The sequence below is a fragment of the Panicum hallii genome, chromosome 2, assembly GCF_002211085.1.
Source record: "Panicum hallii strain FIL2 chromosome 2, PHallii_v3.1, whole genome shotgun sequence".
Classification (NCBI taxonomy): Eukaryota; Viridiplantae; Streptophyta; class Magnoliopsida; order Poales; family Poaceae; genus Panicum; species Panicum hallii.
Window position 1 is genome coordinate 10,984,548 of NC_038043.1, and position 16,940 is coordinate 11,001,487.

General features: G+C 48.0%; 1 protein-coding gene and 1 long non-coding RNA gene across 2 annotated transcripts; one reads left to right on the top strand and one right to left on the bottom strand.

Moving 5' to 3' along the window:
* The first annotated feature begins 3,305 nt into the window (after positions 1 to 3,305).
* LOC112880237 lies at positions 3,306 to 3,805 on the top strand. Its single transcript, XR_003226273.1, has 3 exons — positions 3,306 to 3,426; positions 3,507 to 3,617; positions 3,699 to 3,805. It is a non-coding gene; the product is annotated as an uncharacterized LOC112880237 (long non-coding RNA).
* Positions 3,806 to 5,134: 1,329 nt separating this feature from the next.
* LOC112880879 lies at positions 5,135 to 6,121 on the bottom strand. Its single transcript, XM_025945612.1, has 3 exons — positions 5,799 to 6,121; positions 5,616 to 5,679; positions 5,135 to 5,509 (listed from the first exon to the last, which is right to left on the bottom strand). The coding sequence occupies exons 1-3, from the start codon at positions 6,119 to 6,121 to the stop codon at positions 5,135 to 5,137; spliced, it is 762 nt and encodes a 253-aa protein (XP_025801397.1).
* Between the last annotated feature and the right edge of the window lie 10,819 nt (positions 6,122 to 16,940).

Genomic DNA, 16,940 nt, shown 5'->3' on the forward strand with positions numbered 1-16,940 from the left:
AGACTTAAAGAGGCTTAAAGCAACCATCGGAAATAAAACATGAGTGGAGGGATGCATTGCCGAGGCATTCTATCTCAAGGAGATCTCGTACTATATGAGCACATAATTTGCAGAAGAAAATAACATTAATGCTTATATACCGCGCTACCACACCTCGCATGAGACACCGAGGAGCAATCTCAAGTTGTTTCAGTGGACTGGAAAGCCCGTGGGTGCTAGTTTGGTCAACAAAATGTGCATACAAGAATGAAACATTGCATTGTTGTATATGTACACAAATATGGAGGAGATGGACAAATATTTCGTTAAGTACCACCATATATATCATATGTGGTTCGCGTTTAGCGATGTACTTGTGCTAAATAAATAATATGTAGGTTGTTTGATCAAGAAGAATGGAGACATGCACGACAACCAACAGCTAAACAGCTTGAAACCTTACGGCGTGAGGGTTTACGTGGTGGTCCCGATTTTGTCACATGGTTTAGAAAACACGTAAGCCTTGCTACTCTAAGTACCTAATTTATATAAATCGTTATGAGTTAACAAAATTTTAAAACTTGTAGTGCATGAGGGATAGCAGTGTCCATGATGATCTAAGATAGCTTTCACATGGAAGCACGACTGCAAGGAGTTATGTTTGTTATGACATAAACGGATTTCGGTTCCATTCAACCAAGTTTGAAGCAAAAAATCCACATGCTACCACAACAAATAGTGCAGTTGTAACCACCGCGAGTGCCTCAGATGGTTCTATCACGGAGTATTTCGGTGTCATTGAGAATATAGTGGAGCTGAAGTTTGAAGGTTCAAAAGATTTAAGAGTTGTGTTCTTTCATTGTGATTGGTTCAATAATAAATTAGGTTATGGGGTAAAGCACAACAAAAAACTTGATTTAGTGGAGGTGAACCATAAATTGCGACTTTCAAGTTGAGATGGTGTCCTTGTATGTTACAACTTGGTTTAAGACTTTCAGGTTACAATCCATTTGTCCTTGCACATCAAGTTGAGATGGTGTATTACATGTCGTATCCATGCCGTTCGAAAGTTTAGAACCATGGTGGATTGTTCAGAAAGTCCGTCCTCTTGGTCGTTTGCCTATTACTGGAGATGAAGGTTACGATAAAAATGAGCTTGATCATACTGGTCCTGAAGCATATCACGAAGATGAATGTAATGGACCTTTTTGGAGTTGATATTAGGATGGCACTTGACAAATTAGATGGTGACACCGGTGATATAATAGTTTCTGAGGTCCGTAATAAAAAATGACCACGTTGTGCAACCAAAGTAAAGTTGACAACATATGAAACGAGGCATGGTACTAGTCATGGAGACACTATAGCTGATGAAGATGACCCCGACGAATTATGACATGTAATGTGATGTAAAAACTAGTTTTTCTTAGTAGTGTAGTATTTGCTAATTGTTGTTATGAAAATTGTTATCTTCTATTTACCATTAATTTATATGATATTTACTATCCATAATCTGCTTCTTTCAGGATGAGGTTATTTGTGCACTCTTTGAAGGGAAAGAAGGATGTCTCCTCATCTTCAAGGAGTCAAGGAAAGAAGAATGATGGCTCCACGTCTTCGGTTAGGTCTTCTCTATTTAGAAGCGGCAGTTCGCACCTCAGTCGAAGAAGTGCACTTCAACGATGTCTAGATGAGGCTCAGCAAGTAAGTAATATTTACTAATTGCATGTGTAATTTAATTTCTTTAATCATACTACATATCTACTTGTTCTTGAACAGCAAGAAGAGGTACGTAGGGGTGCGGAGGACGAAGAACATGTTGCGAATGTGGATGGCGATGGAGATGGAGGTGGAGAGGGAGATGGGTGCGAGGATAGAGAAGGATGCGAGGAGAGAGATGGAGATGTAGAGGAGGAGGCAGAGGAGGAGGATACTACTGCTCAACCTGTGTTCAGGTACTTATGATCAATTCATGAAATATTTTATATGCACTAGCTAACTAATACGATGTATTTAGATATAGAGGCAACAATGTGATGACTCCTGCAGCTACAAATCCGGCAAATCGTCAACAGATTAGGCCACATGAGGATTGGTAAGTAATCTATTTTATTGTTGTGATTGTTTTATTCAATATTTTATATAGTTTAAGTAAGAAACAAGATGGGTATGATGTTCTGATTGTAGGCAGTGGGATGATATTTGTTGGGAGGGAAGAAATAGGTTAAGGCCTGTGACGCAACATTGGCAACACTTTGTCGGTTTCACTACCCAGGAATGGTCACTATTGGAGGTGTGTTTCAGCCTGCATTGAAGTGGGAGCACTATAAGCTGCAATCAGATGATCAGGGCGTCACGACTGCAGCGAGGGTTTGGAATGAGTTCTGGGTAATTTTTGTCATAACTTGTATAACTATTTTCTATTTGATTGATTTATAAGTTCTCTAACTAATTTATTTTCATTTTTAGGAGAGGTATCGTTTGCCGGAGGGGGAGGAGCAGGCCCTACAAGCTAGGGCTCATTCTGTGTTTGACAAGACAGCGACGAAGGTGGTTAGGGACATGATGTCCAATGCTCGTATACAGTGTGTTTGCTTATACTACAAGAAGATAAAGCTGCAAGATATGAACAAGAAATTGGGCGCTTTTGAGATATATCTCCGAGAGGATGAGTATCTTCAAGTTGATATTAGCGGTTTGCCTTGGCTAAGAAAGTGTCCAGATGCTTAGCGAGCACTTTGTGCTTATTGGGCTTCACCCAGCTTTGTGGAAACATCCAGAATGAAGAGAGCTAATCGTCAAGCAGGACCACAGGTTACACAAAGATATAGGACCAATGGACATCTTCGTTTGGCTTGTCGAATGGTAGCTCTTTATTATTTCAGTTTGATTGTTATGTACTTGTTTGCAATATCACAATTCTTCTTTGGCAGGAGGCACAAAGTGGGGTGGCCCCAAGCTATATTGAGACATACATTCGAGGCCACCATAGTGCTGATCCTACACAGCCAGAGTTGCTTTGTAGTGAGAATGCCACACAGACTCTGGTTAGTACAACAATTTGATTTCAATTAAGCGATGAAACGAATATTATCTTAATATTGCTTGTTTGAATGGTAGGTGAGATATGGTGATGAAATGGTGGCACGTCATTGGGAGGAGTACGATTGGAGGTGGAGTGATGTGGATGTCGGTACCTTATACTCAAGCAGGGGAGGCAAGAAACATGGCAGGTTCAGCATGTTGAATGGCATTATTGACACAAGTGGTGCTTTGAGTGAGGCAAGGTGTTCTCAGTCCTCTCAGAATTCTCGGGGCTACGAAAGGGAAAGTCGATTGCAGGAGGAGATAAGGCAGCAGAGAGAGGCGATGTAGAGGCAAGAGGAATGGGCAAGGCAACAACACGAGTACATGCAAGGTTTTTTCGCTCAACAACGACAGCTTCAGGTACTATACAAGTTTGATATTTTTAAGTCATTGTGCACTTTCTCATTGCTATAAGATACCTGATTTATTATCGGTTTTAGGAAATGTTAGCGGCTACCTTTGGATCACAATTTAATTTGCCACCTCTTCCTTCACCTCCTCCACCACCGCCGACTTTTGCACCATACATCCATCTACCATCTCCACAAGTGGTAATTCTTTCGTATAACTAGCAATGCTCATATTTTTTTTATACATAAGGACTATATACATTTAACTTTGTCTATAATTAGGGTTCGACGAGTACTCATCCTCGAAGAGTTTCTGGCAGCCCGTCCACGCTAGCATCGACAGCGCGTAACATTTCTGGAGGTGATGGCAGCAGCGAACATAATATTACCCCTCATTGATGTGCTTTTGCGTTTCGTTGACACATATATGTTATTTAGAGTATGGATTTTATGATTGCACATATTGGATGTATTTTATGTTTGTGTGATGATGTATTTTATGATTGTGCTTATGGATGGCTATTTTCATGTTAATTAACTGTTATTTGTAATTCTGGAAACTGTTATTCGTAATTCTGGAAAACTATGGAAAGTGCAGCCAGCAGCTGTTTTGCCCAGTATTTTCGTCGGCCAGAATACCGACGAAAATATGTATTTTCATCAGCCTGTAAGCCGACGAAACAAAATCAGTTTATTTTCGTCAGCCTCAAGGACCGACGAAAAAACCCGTTTAGTTTCATCGGCCAGGTTAGCCGACAAAAATATGAGTTTGTTTTCGTCGGCTTGAGTGGCCGACGAAAATAGACTTATTTTCGTCGGTTGCCGACGAAAATCCGTTTATTTTCTTTGATTTTTTTCCATCAGCCTATTTTCGTCGGCCGACCGACGAAAATATGTGTTTTCGGCGGCTTTTGGGCTAATTTCGTCGGTTTCGGGCTGACGAAATTAAGCTGTTTTGTTGTAGTGGCAACCAATTGATCTCACTCGCGGGCTCAGCGAGGCTTCATTGCTGACAGACACTTGCAGCTCTCATCGTCCCTCGTCGATCTGCAACGGCACGAACTGCAATGAACATTTGGTCCCGCAGCACGAGATGATCTCAGCTGACTGGCCGCCGGTCAGGATCACCAGGCCTTCAGTTCTGTCGCATAATGGCACCGTGGTCGGGGCCTCGCTGGCACCGTTCGTCGAGGGCCAAGCTGCGAGGCAGATCGCGCTGCCGAGCACCAGATGGGAGCCGTCGGCCCGCCGTCGCCAGTGCCGCGAGGCTGGGGAGACGACAGATTGCGCCCTGGCCGAGCTCACGCCGCGCGTTACGATCCTTTGTAGTTAGCTTGCGACACTAGCAGCATCACTCATTCCCGCACGCTACTAGGGACTACTAGCAGCTAACTGCCTAACTTGTCAGAATCACGCCGACGAGAACGAGAGAGGGGACACACGCGATCACAGTGGAAGACACAGGCGTTTTGGTGCTGGAAGCGGCAGCCTTTTTTCCCTTGATTGCAGAATATAAAGCCTAATTACAGAGCTAAAAACGGCACGTTCGTGCACACGACGCGCCATCCCACATCGTTGGGACATGCCGCGGATAACGCGCGCATGGCGAGCACGGCGAGCGTCTGCATGAGCGCTGGCTAATCTTAGCTAAGCTGAAAGATAGGAACGCCTGACTGTACTCTAGTCGGTAACAGACTTATCCAACAAATAATCACCCCCTAAGTCCTGTTGCCGGTGGAGAGAAGTTTGGTGAGGCCGATCTTGCTCTGCAGCTCGTCATACTTGAGTCGACTGAGGGCCTTGGTGAAGATGTCACCCAGCTGCTCCGCCGTTCCGATGAACTGAACATCGATCAGGCCTCGCTCAGCACACTCCCGGACGTAGTGATACTTGATGTCGATGTGCTTCGTCCGGTCATGGTGTACTGGGTACTTGATGAGGGAGATGGCGGACTTGTTGTCCACCCGTAGCACTGGCGCGCTAGCCTCAACGTCGAGCAGGTCCACGAGGAGGAGCAATAGCCAGACACCTTGGCAGGTTGCGGTCGCTGCCGCGATGTACTCCGCCTCGCACGATGAAAGGGCCACCACCTTCTGCTTGCACAATTGCTAGGAGATAGGCCCATCGCCGAGGAAGTAGATGACCCCGCCGGTGCTCTTGCGATCATTGACATCGCCGACGAGGTCGCTGTCACTGTACCCGTGCAGTAGAGGCGGCATCCTCCTGACACCATGCTTGTAGTGTATCCCCAGGCCTGCTGTACCTGCAACATAGCGCAATATGCGCTTCACAGCAGCTTGGTGCTCCTCAGTTGGCGCCTCCATGAACCTGCTGACATATCCTAAGCTGAACGAGATGTCCGGTCGCGTATGCAGTAGGTACCTGAGTCCCCCGACGATACTCCGGTAGGCTGTGGCGTCAACAGGTGGAGCTGTACTCTCCTTGAGTAGCTTGAGCCGAGGCTCCATCGGCGTGGAGCTAGGATTGCAGCCGACCATGCCGGCCTTCTCCACTAGCTTGTGCGCGTACCGCTTCTGGGAGACAGTGATCCCTGATGGCCCCTGGCACACTTCAATGCCAAGATAGTATGACAGTGTGCCTAGGTCGCTCATCTGGAACTGCCTCTTCATGTCTTCCTTGAACACCTTGAGCTCTGCATCGTCGCCACCGGTGATGATAAGATCGTCGACGTAGATGCCGACCATCAGCCGCTTCTAGGCTTTGCCGTGCATGTAGACGCCGTGTTCATTCTCACTGCACCTGAAGCCGAGGGAGGACAGCGTCGCGTCCAGCTTGATGTTCCATGTGCGAGGGGCTTGACGTAGTCCATACAACGCCTTGTGAAGACGCAGTACCTTGTCGGGGTGGTCCTTGTCGACGAAGCCGGGCGGCTGAGCAATGTACACCTCCTCCTGCAGGTCTCCGTTCAGGAATACCGACTTCACATCCATGTGATGAACCGGCTAGTTCCAGTGCGCGGCGATGGCGAGCATGAGGCGCACGGACTCGAGACGCGCCACCGGCACGAACACCTCTTCGAAATCCACCCCCTGACGCTGGATGTATCCTTTGGCCACCAAGCGCGCTTTGTGACGGACGATGGCACCCAGCTGGTCACATTTCACTTTGTAGACCCACTTGAGGCCTATAGCGCGGTGACCGGCAAGAAGCTCGGTGAGACTCCAAGTCCCGTTGGTGACGATGGCGTCCATCTCCTCCTTCATGGCGTTCTGCCATTCCGGTGCATGCTCGGCCTCCTTGAACGACCCAGGCTCCTCAGCGGCGACTGCGTGGAGTTCATCAAAGTCAAGTTCACGAGGTGCATACCCAGTATCGATGTTTTACCGGCTGCCCACCAAGGGATATACCTATGGTGGTAAGTTTAGGTGAGGAGACGCCGAGATCAGGAACTCGAAGGTGCAAGGAACACAAAACTTAGACAGGTTCGGGCCGCGAGGTGCGTAATACCCTACGTCCTGTGTGGTGGTTTGTATTCCCTTGGGTGTACAATGATCTTGATGATCTGCCTTGAATGGGTCCCTGCCCCCCTTATATATCCTGGAGGTCAGGGTTACAAGAATCCTAGTCCAATACTAGATAAGGAATCGTAACCGAATACAACTCAAGTAGATTCCTTCTGTACCGACTAGCTTTATCTCCTATTCATACGGGATAAATAAGAGATAAATGAGATAAATAAGAGATAAGACAGGTTTTATCTGTTAAGCCTGTTTAAACTACGTTATGTACACAGTCCCGTGGCCCCGTGTCTGACAAGCCCCCGAGCTCTTCGTAGCTGAGTACTACAGGCTTCTCAAGTACTTTTGAAGTAGTCTTCGGTTCTTTTGAGGCTCCGTCTTGAAGTTCTTCTTCAAGTACCTACTTGGCTGCATCGAAGCTATGAGGTGCTCATGCCCTGAATTACTTCTTTGGTATGGTGTGCGATTGAAAAATCGCACTCCATATGGAGTAGCCCCCGAGCCTTAGGTTGAATCGGAGAATCAGGCTAAGGGTCGCATTAGTCTTAAGTCTTCCTTACTTTTCAAATAAATTCAAAAAAATAAGTAGTCGATGCCACGTATCCCGCAGCCCCCGAGCCTTGAGTCCAAATCTCTCAGGTTTGGAAATAAGGATCCAAAAATCATGGCATGCAATGTAAAAATGTCCACATGGTAAATAACTGGTGTGATGGTACAAATGATAGAGGTTAGATCTGTGATTCAAAAAACTCCTTTTTTCAGGACAATTAACCGTGAAAAAATGATTAATCGAATATTTTATCTAAACAATCCACCAAATGACCCGTCAACTTCCGAATATTCTCTGAAATGACTCTTCAACTTCAAAGCAGTAAAACTGTACCCAGCCGCTGGTTATTTAACCCCGCGGTAACTCCGAGTAAAAACTGTGCTTCCAATCTACAATCCAGTAAGAACTTCCAAAATCCCCCAAATAGAGCCGCACTCCGCCTTCTCCCTCTTGAAGAACTCCAATCCACCCAAATCTCCCCGCCCCTTCCCCCGCAGCCCCCAAGCAACTTGTGGCGAGCGGATCTGGAAATGGCGCCCAAGAAATCTGAGAAGGATGGGAAGAAGAAAGAGGCGCAGCCGCCGTCTGGAGAGTGGACACACAGTAAGTGCTCCCTTAACGACCTCAATAAACTTATTTCCAAGGGATTGCTTCAAGACAAGAATCTTGTCCCTCCTTTCGCGAACCTTTCCCCATGGAAAATGTAGATGAAATCATCATATTTTACCATTTTGCCGAATGGGGTCTGGCCTCCCCTCTTGTTCTTTTTTCCGTGGCCTTCTTTACTACTACGGGCTTGAGCTCCATCATCTCAACCCGAATTCCATTTGCCATATCGCAATCTTCATCCATTTTGGTGAAGCTTTCCTCGGAATCGAACCCCATTGGGATCTTTTCCGCTTCCTTTTCCGAGTAAAACCACAACCCACCTCCAAAAATCCATCTGTTGTAGGGGGCGCCGGCATCCAACTTAGACAACAAGCCGGCGACAAATAACTTTCGTACAAATTCCCCTCCAACATTTCTAGGTGGAAGAATCATTGGTTCTACATCGAAAATCATGCCCCTCAACTCCTAGAAAAGTCAAATAAACCACCTGTTGTAAGACCAGAGTGGAATATCAAACTTCCCAGGGGGGACATGGATCAAGTCAATGAGTTGCTAGACACCATAGCAGCTCATAAGGAAATGAGAGTGACCAGCGCATCCGTGATGTTTTCCTTCTTCAAGCGCCGAGTCCAGCTAATCTAGCAATGCCATATACTAGGATTCGAGTACAAGGGCGCTGAAGATCCATTTCGCATGTGCGCAGAGGAGTTGACAGACGAAGCTGCACTCACCTGGGTCAGGCGAGTGCTACTGGATGTGGATGCAGTTCCCTACGTCCCGCAGCTGTTTGCTGCACAAAATCCTCCGAAGTCGCGACTACTCTATGTTGAAAACAAATTCTATTCTGCCACTGCTAACTGAAAACCTTCTGTAGGGGCACACAGAGTTGTACCGCGGCTACCCTCCGCAACCCGACATCCCTCGACCGGACCACCTTCTCCCCAGTGCCGCAGCCGAAGAGAAGAGGGCTCGAGTAGCCAAGGCTCTGCCCGGCAGCGAGTCCACTAGTGGCGGAAGCCCCCTGGCGGAAAGGGAAGCCAAGGGGGAGGCGAGAAGAGGCAACCCCCTAGACCATCCGTGGAGTTGATCAATACTCTGCCTTCAGTCCCGCAGGGTCGCCGGGTTGTGCGCAAATGAAAAGCGCAAGAAGTCGAGTCCTCCAAGTATGAATATGCTGCCTTGTTGTCATACATCAATATTGTTGCACGCTGACATTTTCCGTTTGCAGTCCACCCGCTTCTCCACCCGAGCCCGGGTGCCAAGAGATGGGAACAGATCCAGCAGCTTCAGCGACAGGATCGGTTACCATTGCCGTGGCGGGCACCGCGCCACTAGCTGGTGTCACCGCGCCGGCAGCAACAAGTACCATGGTTGGGACACCACGGGCCGTGATGGTGAAGAATGCTGTCATGAAGAGGTCTTTGCTGTAAGTGTACATCTTGTTGCATAATGAACATTCTGCTCTTTTCGACTTGTAATGATGTAACTCACTCTGCTTCATTAGGTCTGCAAGTGCCGTGAGGCACAAGCTGAAACCGGCCGCAGCTACCCTAGCCCCCGAGCCATTAGCCCTAGAGGAGCCCACGCCCACGGAGCCAGCCCCCGAGGCAGACACGACGCTGCCCGACCTGCCACCCCCAGAGCCCCAACAAGCCAAAGCCAGAGCTGGTGGTGAGGAACAAGTCGAGGCTCCTGACGCCACTCCTACGGATGGCACAGGTAAGTGTCTGACCGCCCACGGCTGGTTGCTCAGACCCCAGGCATTATGTACTGAATGCATCTTGACTTGCAGGTGCCCAGCAACCACCTTCTGAAGAAGCCTCAAGGAGTCCTGGAGATCTGCTTATGGCCGGGCCCGGGTACCAGAACATCATCACCACAGATCGGCTAGATGATCCAATGCTGACGGACAATAACATAAAAACCTTCAAGAAGGCCTACAAGGAGTTGTACAATTTTGCCATGGTAAGACATGATTACTCTTTTGCTTGTATACGTTGTCGAGTTGCTTGTCTTAATCTCCCCCTTTATGCAGAACATGATCAGGCACTCACAAAAGAAGTCCGAGAAGTTGAAAGCAGTCGTGAGTGGTCACCAGGAGCTTGCTGCCAAGGAAAAGCGCATATCCGAAGAGCTGATGAAGAACATCTATCTTCAGAGAGAGCTCGACAAGCTGAAACAAGAGCGGACTCGAGAGACGTGGCTCCTCAAGAACAACCTCCGCAACCTCGAGAAGGCCCACTCCAAGCTCCAGGAGCAACTCAAAGAGCAGAAGAAAGCGCACCAAGGTAGGCCCCTTTCTTCTCTCGAGTACTTTTCCCTTAACAATTTATCTTGTATTCTAAAAATACCTTCACCGCAGAGCTTAGGAAAATCTGAACATATAAAGAAGAGCTGCCTACTGACGTGAAGAATATGCTGTATCGCCGTACAGATGACGTCAAGAGGTTGCAGAAGGTAGTCGCCGACACTGAAGAACAGTTCGCCGACTGCCTTCAGCAGATCAAGACGCTAGGCGAGGAGAAGGAGCGGCGGCAAAAGGAGTTGGAGGACCTCAGGGGAGCCGCCAAGAAGCTTGTGGACATGGTGGATCCAGCAGAAGAAGGTGAAGCAGGTGAGCGGCCTTTGCTAGAACAACTTCTCGGAGCGCCGCAAAAGGTCGTCAAATTCCTCACAGAGGCCCCGATCGCGTGTGTTAGCCACGCGCTCGCCTTTGTAAAATCCTTTTGGCCAAAAGCACAACTAGAGATGTTCGCGCAGGCAGTGGCTGCGGAGTGCACTGAAGATCAATTCAACGAGTACCTCCAAGAAGCCCAACCTGTAGCAGAACAGATAGTGAAAAATGTACTGCAGGATTAGAATGTAAAAAACAAGTACTCGTTTTCCTTGTATATATTTTTATTCGATGTCTCTACTTGTATGTGCCTTAGCTGAATTGTCATCCAGATTTGAAGGTGAAGTAGTAGACGCTACCTCGGGTGCAACGACCCTAGAAGTAGTCGTAGTGGCTCCGAGTAGGAACCCATCCAACAAGTTAGATATATCCCGATCGAGCGGGTCTAACCAATTAGGAAAGAACGCGAGCATCATCGCGAGACTGCCATGCTTATGGCAAGGAAAATGAAACTACCCCGAGTACAACGACTCTGGGCGTAGTCGAAATTGCTCCTCATATGAGTGCGTCCAACAAGTTAGGTATGAACCAATCGAACGGATCGAACTTGTTGGGAATGAACGCGAGCATCGCCGTGAGACTGCCGTGTTTATGGCAGAAAATGAAACTACCCCGAGTGCAACGACTCTGGATGTAGTCGAAATAGCTCCTCATGCGAGCTCATCCAACAAGTTAGGTGTAAACCAATCGACCGGATCAAATTTGTTGGGAAAAATGCGATCATCGTCGCAAGCGACCATCAAATGTCACGGCGGAAGTCGATTCATATAAAGCATGAACGTGGCCGAAGCCTCTGTCACAACTCATGACAAGAAGTCAATTTAATATGAACGTGGCCATAGCCTCCGTCACAACTCATGACAAGAAGTCAATTTAACATGAACGTGGCCGTAGCCTCCTTCACAACTCCTGACAAGAAGTTGATTTAAAATGAACGTGGCCGTAGCCTCCGTCATAACTCCTGACAAGAAGTTGATTTAACATGAACGTGGCCGTAGCCTCCATCACAACTTCTAACAAGAAGTCAATTTATAAGACGTGAACGTAGCCGGAGCCTCCGTCTGTTAACAGAAAATTTTGCATTCCGAATTTTGTGACACGTAGCCTCCAAATTGATTCGGAAGAAAAAGGCCGCCTAGGCGCCCGGAGAACAGCTATCCCCGCACGCTTCCTCATGGGTAGAACTTAGGCAGGTTCTGAATGTTCCAAGAATTCGGGACATCTTGGCCCGCGGGGTATTATAGTCGATACGAGCCTGGTCTTGTAACCTGCTTAACGATGAACGGACCTTCCCATCTTGAGTTGAGCTTGTGTAAGCCGGACTCATCTTGGATGCGGCGGAGGACCAGATCACCTATATTGAATGATCGTTCCCTCACATTGCGATCGTGATATCACCGGATCCCCTGAAGATAATGAGCTGACTAAACAAGAGCGGTGCAGCGAGCTTCTTCGATAGAATCGAGCTCTAACTGCCTTGCCTCGTCCACCTCACCTTCATTGTACAGTTCAACCCTTGGGGATTTCCACATGATGTCGGCCGGCAAGATAGCTTCAGAACCGTATACGAGGAAGAATGGTGTTTGTCCTGTGGCTTTGGACCGCTGAGTCCGGAGCCCCAGACGACATGTGGCAATTCGTGTATCCACTTTCCTCCTTTCTTGCTGTTTTTATCATAGAGTCTTTTCTTGAGGCCATCAATTATCATACCGTTCGCCCTCTCGACTTGACCATTAGCCCTTGGGTGTGCAACAGAGACGTATTTAATCTCGATGCACGCATTTTCACAGAACTCCCAGAACTGGTTGGCCATGAAGTTTGATCCCAAGTCCGTGATGATGGTATTCGGGAAGCCGAAGCGATGCAAGATATCGGAGATGAAATCAACAACTCGATCTGGTGTGAGCTTGGCTATCGGCTTGTACTCGATCCACTTGGTAAACTTGTCGATAGCCACCAACACATGGGTGAAGCCGCCTGGCGCCATTGTGAAGGGCACAATCATATCAAGGCTCCAGCAAGCAAAAGGCCAGGATGGTGGTATGGTGATGAGACTGTGGGCTGGGATGTGAGACTGCTTGCTGAAGAATTAGCAGTTTTGGCATCTCCGCACAAGATCCTCAGCATCGGACACTGCGGTGGGCCGCCAGAAACCAGCTCTGTATGCTTTCCCCACCAGCGTTCTTGAGGCTGCGTGGTTGCCGCAAACACCCTCATGTATCTTTCGCAGTATGTCTTAGCCGTCTTCTTTCGTGACGCACTTCATGAGAACGCCTGAACGTGCGCCACGCCGGTAAAGCTTGTTGTCGACTAGGATGAACCCCTTACTTCTGCGCATGACACGAGCTGCCTCTGCACTCCTTGCATCCATCCCTGCCGGTAGCCTTTGACCCTGAATGAAATCAATATAAGCCTCTCTCCAGTCCTCACCAAGCATCATAACCTCCCGATCAGGTTGTTGAGGGCCCGCATCGGTAGTTACCTGAGGTGAAGACTTGATGGATGGCTGCTTTAACTCCTGGACAAAGACTCCCGCTGGAACCTGTGCACGAGTAGACCCCAGCTTGGATAGTATATCTGTGCCAACATTATGCTCCCATAACACATGACGAACCTCCAGACTGGAAAACTTGTTTTCCAGCTTGCGCACTTCTTGTACATAAGCGTCCATCGTCTCCTTGTTGCAGTCCCACTCTTTGTTGACTTGCTGAACCACAAGAAGTGAATCGCCATATACGAGTAGTCGCTTGATGCACAGTGATATCGCCAAACGTAGCCCGTGAAGCAAAGCTTCATACTCGGCTTCATTATTTGATACCTCCCAAAGGATCTGGAGAACGTACTTCAGCTATTCGCCCCGTGGAGAAATAAACAGGACTCCAGCGCTGCCGCCGTCGAGTTTAAGAGACCCATCGAAGTACACGGTCCGATGCTCTGGCTTGTCAACTGGAGTTGGGATTTGATTCTCTCTCCACTCAGCCATAAAATTGACTAGAGCTTGAGACTTGATTGCAGTGCGTGGCTTGAAGTCAATAGACGATGCCCCCAGTTCCACTGGCCACTTTGATATACGCCCCGTGGCATCTTGATTATGGAGAATATCCGCCAACAGGAAATCCGTAATCACAGTGATCTTGTACTCGTTAAAGTAATGGCGCAATTTTCTTGATGTAATCAAAATTGCATATAAAAGTTTCTAAACTGCCGGGTATCGTACCTTGGATTTGGAGAGTACCTCGCTGATGAAATATACAGGCCTCTGCACTCCAAATGCATGGCCTTCCTCGCCTCGCTCAACTACAATAACACTGCTGACAACATGAGTTGTTGCCGCAATGTAGAGTAGCAGATCTTCCCCCGGCAATGGTGCTGTAAGGACCGGAGGGGACTGAAGGTGATGCTTCAGGTCCTGTAAGGCCCGCTCGGCCTCCTCCGTCCATTGGAACTTGTCTTGGCACTTCAGGAGCTTCAAGAAGGGTAGTCCTCTCTCTCCGAGCCAGGAGATGAACCTGTTCAGGGTTGCCATACAACCTGTTAGCTTCTGCACATCTTTGATTGTGGCTAGAGCCCCTATATCAGTGATGGCCAAAATCTTCACAGGGTTGGCTTCAATTCCCCGGTTGCTGACGATAAACCCGAGCAATTTCCCTGATGGTACTCCGAAGACGCATTTAGTTGGGTTGAGCTTCCACCGAAACATGCGTAGGCTGCTAAACGTTTCTTCCAAGTCTGCAATCAGACCGTCGGGATTTCTGGTCTTGATGACCATGTCATCCACGTAGGCTTCAACATTTCGATGCAGCTGATCGGCAAAGCACATTTGAATAGCACGCTGATAAGTTGCTCCTGCATTTTTCAAACCAAAAGACAGTTTTGTAGGCGTAAGTCCCGAACGAGGTGATGAATGCCATCTTGATTTGATCCTACTCCTTGAGCGCAATCTGGTGATATCCTGAATAACAATCAAGGAAACAAAGGAGGACACAACCCGCCGCCAAGTCGATGACTTGATCAATGTGGGGTAGCCCGAAGTGATCTTTTGGGCAATGCTTGTTGAGATCAGTGTAGTCAACACACATTCTCCATTCATTATTCTTTTTCCTTACAAGGACGGGATTAGCTAACCACTTTGGATGAATCACTTCTTTAATGAAGCCAACCGCGAGGAGTTTATCTATTTCCCGTTTAATTGCCTCACGCTTTGTTATCGCCATATTCTGGACGGGCCAAAAGTGGGCCAAGGAGCAAAACGGGCCTAGGGAAAGGTGATGGTAGGATTACAGATTGGGTCCCGTACGGGTGTTTGGGGCCAGTAAAGCCGTGTAAACTCAGGCTTAGGCAGTTAGGATTCGTGTCGTGTTTGGTTAGGGTTAGTTAAGGAGAACAAGTCTACGGACTATAAATATGTACCATGAATAAACAAGAACAGAGATTCATTCATCAACAACTCATGGCGCATCGCCTCCCCTGTTCCAGGGTTCTTCATCGGGTAAGTGCCATGTTGCCCCCTGATCACGCTTCGCGTGATCGGGGGTGCATTGCTCTTGCTTGTTGCTTTATGTGTTGCTCGTTCTGAAGCCTTGTAGATGGCGAGTAGCATTAGTTATCATAGCGCGCATAGAGTAATGTTATTCTTATGTCATGATCTTGCTCTGTTCATTGTTCTTGCGTGTTTCGCGATCATTGCACCCGTTCATGGATGCAATGATCGCGTCTTGCTTTATTTTTATTGATAGATCCAATCTGTTATGGCTAGTTCCTACTTGTTAGGGATTTAGCTCGATATGTGCATGATTAGGCCTTGCAAACGAGTTGAAAGTTCCGGCAATACGTTAGTATCGGATCTTAGTCTGCGTAGAGGGTTCCTTAAGGAATCGGCTCTTTAGCTGTTCTTAGGGTCTCTGTTTGGGTATTTGTTCTGATGCTTTGCGTATTCGTTAGGCTCAATCACGTGTAGGACGTTCCGGTTGTGTAGTGAGGGCTTAGCTGTCGTAGATTGGATTAGATTAATATCTTTAAAGCAAGTTTTTATCCCATTATTATATACATATGTTGTCTGATCCAAAGATCCGATCCGGTAATGATGCAATCGGCTCCTTATGGCCGATACCGGGGAGGAGTGATGAGCCGATCACGGCTCGGACTGATTTTTACAAGTGTCTTTGCTTACAGGAATTTCACAAATCACACCTTCCTGATCAGGTACAGGATCAGGTGGCACGCCTAGCAACTCCAAGCCAGGGTGTGCGCCAGATCGCTGGGCCGCTGACCGAGGGACCGGGGCCACCAGCCGTCCCGGAAGCCTCCCGGCTCCTCGTGTTGCCTGTCGCTGCTCGCCGGTGGGTTTCGATCGACAACACATTCTGGCACGCCTGGTGGGACCTCCTTCATCGACTTCGTCATCGTCATCGGCATCATCTTCATCGACCCCGTCGTCTTCGTCGACTCCGCTAGCGGTGATCAACAAGATGGCAAGGGAAGATCCGATCACTTACGACGAGCTCTCTGCTGAACACAAGCAGAGGTACGACGAAATCAAGACTCAGTTTGAAGCCGATCTCATCGGCTCTTTCGAAAGGACTCGCAACCATGGTGTCAGGTGGAAGGGATTTTCACCTGAAGGTGCTCTTGATGGGGTGGATTTATCCATTCCGTCTGAAGATCGTACTAGAGCGCTGCGGCAGGAAGTGAACTATGCGGTGGCTCATTCATTGCACCGACATTCGGAGAGTTTGGTTAATGCTTTTGAGCGTGTGGCTCTGCGTGTGGTCCAGGAGATTATGAAGCATCAACATTCCCCAACTGGACCTACCTTGGGAAGTCATAGAGGAGAATTGCCGTTCCAAACCAGACCACCACTACCATATACACTTGCAGCTGCAGAATCCCATGGTGCTCCAGCTTATGTAGTTTATAAAGAAGGTGGTGATCCCATGGATCACCAGTTTTTCAGCGAACCACCTAAGGAGATCCCACATGGTTATGTATGTATGTATATACCGGACAGTAATAATCCGGTACATCCTGTACAGAAGACAGTTGGAGGGGTTTCCGAAGCTGACGCGGATAAACAAGCGTGGCTAGCAACTTATGCTACCGGGCCGAGTCATGACAGTATGCACTCGGCCCCTGGTTTACAGACAGCGGAACAAATCAGCAATATCCTAAGGGATCAGTTCGGCATGTTACCAAAAAGGAGAGCGATCGGCTAT